Source organism: Pyricularia pennisetigena, chromosome 1 (genome assembly GCF_004337985.1).
Source record: "Pyricularia pennisetigena strain Br36 chromosome 1, whole genome shotgun sequence".
Lineage (NCBI taxonomy): Eukaryota > Fungi > Ascomycota > Sordariomycetes > Magnaporthales > Pyriculariaceae > Pyricularia > Pyricularia pennisetigena.
Window position 1 is genome coordinate 3,504,514 of NC_043740.1, and position 5,032 is coordinate 3,509,545.

The following is a 5,032-nucleotide window of genomic DNA, read 5'->3' on the forward strand; positions in this document are numbered from 1 at the left end:
GGTCTTTCGTGTTTCAGCTCGGAACTCTTCACGTCAAGATTTTGTACTAATTCGTTGATTTGCGTACAGCATACCCCCCGAACTGCCTACCTAAACCCAATCGCATCGAGAGGCGTCCACCGCCGAGCACTCGAATGAACAAGACACATACCTGACGACTCGACACATCTGCCCGGACGGCGCTTTGTGCTGCTGCTGTCCTACGCACACTTAGACCGTTCACGATAATAAGCCTGACGAGGCTCAAAACACCTCTGATAAACCATGGCGAACATGACACCTCCCACAGACCATGGATCCGGGCGCATGTCTTCCGCTTCCTCCATGGGCCCTCCAAAGGTCAGGTCACGAACACACAGTCTTTCCAGTGATAGGGCATCAACAATTGGAGCAGGCTTCATGTCCCCGCCCTTGACAGTGTCTCCCGAGGCAGCTTTCATCGCCGCAGCGGCTGCTTCCCAGATCGTTACCAACGACCACGACGCACATCAAGATGTCTGGTATGACCAGCAGGGCATCGAGCCCCCTTCAGAAACAGTACTCGTCTCTACAGCAGCACTGGCGTTGATCAACAACTTTCTCGACCGACTTCTTTTCAACCTTCTGTCTACCGCCAAATCCACAAGCCTCGCTGCCCTGCGACCTGCAGTTTCCGAGGTATTAAAGCCGAAACTCGCCAAAGATGCGATATATCAGGCCGACGAGGAACTTCAAGAGTACCTCGGAGGGGGAGATGATGAGGACTATGGCTCGCCTACAAGATCGGAAGCTGCTCGCGACTGGGATCTCGAGCTGGTCTGGAAGCGGACTCGTCTGCGCTGCATGGTGTACTCCTCTCTGGGGGACTTGGAAGAGGAAGACGAAGATTTTCACATGGAGCAGGAGAATCTACTTACCGGGGACGAGACTGTTGAGGAGACGATATCACCAGCCGTGGCCATCTTTCTCACCTCGGTATTGGAGTTCATGGGAGAGCAGGCTTTGATCGTAGCTGGTCAGGCTGCTTTTCAGCGGATGCGTCACCACTATGAGAAGTCGTTACGGGAAGGCACTCGAAGCCCCGGCGATGTGGCCGACAGGATAGTCGTCGGAGACAGCGACGTCGAGCGCATCGCTCTGGATAGGACGCTTGGGCGACTCTGGCGTTCCTGGAAGAAGCAGATGCGGTCCCCGGCTATGGCTCAGGAGGCCACATTCCGCAACTTTTCTCGAGACTCGGCAAGGAGCAGCTCCACAAGCCATCACATGTGGCGTAGTCTGAGCGTCGAGCCACCACGGAGGAGAAACGACGGCTCCGCATCTCCGCTAGAAGTGGAGGAGGAGCCTGCCGAGTTGGACAGGAGCAGCGCCGGTGCAGAGAAGCCGGCGGCTTCCGTACCGCTGCCGGTTGGCCCGGACGACATGTTGGAGATCTTGATACCAGGCCTGGCACATTACAGTGATGACGAGGACGATACTGAGGGCACCAAGAGCGAAACTCTGCCAAGGCGCCCCAAGAGCATGTTGTTGAGTCCAGTAGCTGCCGGCGCCAGGGATCCACCAACACCAGCAGCGTCGGTGCCATGCACTCCGAAGTTCCCTCCTCGCAAGCGAGCCAACTCTTTACCTACTCCTGCAGCATCCCCGTTCTCGTCGCCCAAGAACAAGCATATTGAAACTGTGACAAGTCCGACCGAAGTTGACGGGGCCGCGCCCAGCGAGCCTGTCACATCAACCTTGAAGCCCGAGAACATGAGTGAAGGTGACAACGAGGCTTCTGCTAGCAAGGTCCCGCCAGTGTCTCAACAGTCCTCAGATGCAGCCCTCACAGAGTCGCCAGCCGATAAAGAAGTGCAAAGGCCTACTATTCAACAGAGGCGCATGTCTTCGGCACAGATCGCGGCCATGATTGCAGGTGGCTCTGGCTCTAAATCCCCAGGTCTTCCCGCTCGATCCCCAGGCCTGCCGGCAATGTCGCCCGGATTGCCCGCTGGACCGGAGCAAGAGCTCAACGATGAAGCTGAGGAGATTGAAGAGTTTTGCGAGGAGCCAGAGATCCTCACGACCTCGAGGATTTCAGTATCTGGCAGGAGCACGTCACCCACGACTTCGGAGCGCAGCAAGCCGGCGATCACTATTGGGATCCCGAAACGATCTGCAAGCGTGCATTCTGTCCGGGTGATCGAGGTAGCCACTCCGCGCAGTCCAATGTCGAGATCTAGAAACAGCTCCGCCGATGCACAGGAGCGCACCTCTCTGAGGGGCAGCAACCTGTCACGAACGGATTCGACCAGCGCTTTTACACCCCCTATCAGGGAAGAGAGCGGTAGACAGGCTAGTCCCTCGAGGAAGGCTTACCCGTTCCCCACCAAGTCGACGCGCCTGTACCAAAGCGACTCGATTTCGGAGGCTGAGGAATCTACTGGGTCGCCCGTCCCCAGCATGTCGGTGTCTACCCTCTCAAGCAGGACTCCTTCGCCATTGTCGGAGCAGAAGCCTGCTATTAGCTATGACGACCTTGAGGCTCAAGTCCAATCTCAGCCACCAACCATCTTCACGGTGCCCAGGGACTCCAATTCACCAGTCCGCAACTCACCCGCTACCAAAGTCACCATTGTCAGTTCCAGCGCTTCCGGCGGCAGTTTTTACCACGAGGACAAGCCCGCTGTACCAAGCACCTCGAGGTTGGCCGCCCAGACCAAGGCAGATGTGCCTCCTCCGCCTGAGCGCAGCTCCAATCGGCCTCGGGGCACAAGCACACCATCGACACACCAGGCGTCCTCCGTCGCTCCTGTGTCGGTTGAGCGATCTAGCCCCAACCGACGTGCTCCGTCTCAGACCAGAGAAGCAGTTGAGCCTCCCCGTGAACGGTCAATCACTCCCATGTCTGTGGAGAAGGTTTCGAGCCGCAAGCACCATGACTCTGTCTCGACAATCTCGTCTCTGCAGCAGAGGCTGAAGCCTGTCCGCGCTTCGCAAGACTCTACAAGGCCGGTGGACATTAAGACGTTCGATGAGCTGATCCAGAGCGACGAGACGATCCAGTACACGCTTACACCAGAGAGCATGCGTGATATTGATGTGAGTTTATCTGCTTTTCCTGTACGTGCCGTCGGCTCACTGACTTTGCAACAGTCCATCCGTTCTGGGAAGAATGAAAGTCCGGTCCTTAGACCTAAGAGCCGAAAGAGTGACGAAAAAAAGTTCCAGGAGCACTCTCGCTCGGCCTCTACCCCCACTGGAGGCCCTCGTGCATCCGACCTCAAGAGGTCCGCTTCAGTCTCGAGGGCTGGTGCTCTGAACTCTCATCCCATCAGCGAGGGTGCACCCCTGTCTGGGCCAATTCCAAGAGCTCCAGGCCTGACTCCTTCCAAATCGCACGGCGCGGGACCGCAAGCCCGTGATGCTAGGATTCCATTGGAGTCACTAACGGAATTTGCGGACTTTATCCGCGCTACCGGTCCGCCTGGTGCCAGTGGTGGTATGGGCCCCTCTTCATCCCGTGCACCCGCATCTGGTGCGTCCAGAACCACTACCGTTCCCGCGTCCGGTTCCAAGCAGAGCCTGGAATCCAGCGGTCACTCGTCAAACACTAGCAATCGTGCACGCTACCAGGCTCGCGATGCAGCCATCGACCCCCGTGAAGATAACTCGGACCTCATCGATTTCATTCGTCGCGGTCCCCAGACCAAGGATAATCCTCGGATTCCTCGGACGGTCGCACCGTTCCGCAACACAATGGACTCGGACCAGTTCGCAACTGCTTCAGGTGGCAAAGCTGTCGACGCTACGCTGCCGGATATTCGTCACAGCGCCGCCTCTACCAGCATAACGGAAAACTCGGTGCCGTCCTCCATAAACTCGCAGAGCGCTCTGCTTCGCAAGGACAAGTCGATGGTTGGCGGCCGTGGTGGCCAAGGCAATGCGAACATGTTTGACGAAGAGGACATGATTCCCAAGAGGAAGCAGAGACGAGTCCGTGACCCTTATGCCATTGAATTTAGCGACGAGGAGGATGACTTTGACGAGGCGACTCCCAAGCCCTCCAGGCGCCTCCAGCCGCCGATTGAGAAGGAGGAGACTCTTGCCGAATTCCTTATGAATGTGCCCCCTCCCAAGGACACGAGTCCCGTCCCATTAAATCTCTCGTCGCAGAACCCGCCCACACCCAAGAAGAAGTCGAGCACGGCCAGTCTCATGGCGCGCTTCACACGTAGGGACAGTACCAAGACCGACCGGAACAGGGCCGACAAGGAGAACAACAAATTGACCAAACAACCCGATCCCAACTTGGTTGCGCCTCAGAGCCGAGCCGGCGGCGGCCGTGGCTACGTTCCCATCCAGGTGAACCTGCCGCCCGGAGTCAACGACTACGGAGCGGTGCCCCCACGGCCCAAAACCACGGGCAGTTCCGGCAGGGTCCCCATGAAGAAGTTTGAGCCACGCGAGGCGGTTCCGGTACCGAACCGGACCATCTCTGAGCTTGCCGACTTTTTCCGCAACTCGGAGCCGCCGCGCAACTTTGGCCCGACTGCCTATAGTGGAGAGAATGGGCAGAGGCTGCCAAAGCAGTTTGTCGAGGGTGGACAGCGTCTGCCGAAGCAGTTTGCTCAAAGCTGAGTTTTGGACTTGCATGCACGATCACGATAATGCAATCATGATAGATCCCGATCGCATTTTTGTTGTTTCCCAGTCTCAATGACTGGTGAAATACTTTTATCACATTTTTGAGTTTTGTACACTGTCTATTCGTTACCGCTTTTTTTTTGTTTTTTCTCTTTTGTACTTTTCTTCTTCTTTCTCCTTCGATTGGATGGGACTTTTGGAAAACAGAATTTCATCATTCATACATTGCACAGCATTTCAGAACAAAATTTGTCCAAATTACATTACTCTTCTTCCTTCTTTGTCAATAACGAGGCAGTATAGCCCCCTTTTTCTCATTCTTTTCTTGATTCGGTATTGATACCATCTGGCGGGATACCACGGGCCAAGACCAAGTTGTACAATTTCGATCTTGAGTATTTCTTGGCCCATTTGCTATTGCTTTATT

General features: G+C 55.9%; 1 protein-coding gene across 1 annotated transcript; it reads left to right on the forward strand.

Annotated features, from left to right (window-relative positions):
• Window positions 1-264: 264 nt before the first annotated feature.
• Window positions 265-4,599, forward strand: PpBr36_07597 (uncharacterized protein; the record flags this gene model as incomplete). Its single annotated transcript, XM_029894733.1, has 1 exon — window positions 265-4,599. The coding sequence occupies one exon, from the start codon at window positions 265-267 to the stop codon at window positions 4,597-4,599; it is 4,335 nt and encodes a 1,444-aa protein (XP_029748139.1).
• Window positions 4,600-5,032: the final 433 nt, after the last annotated feature.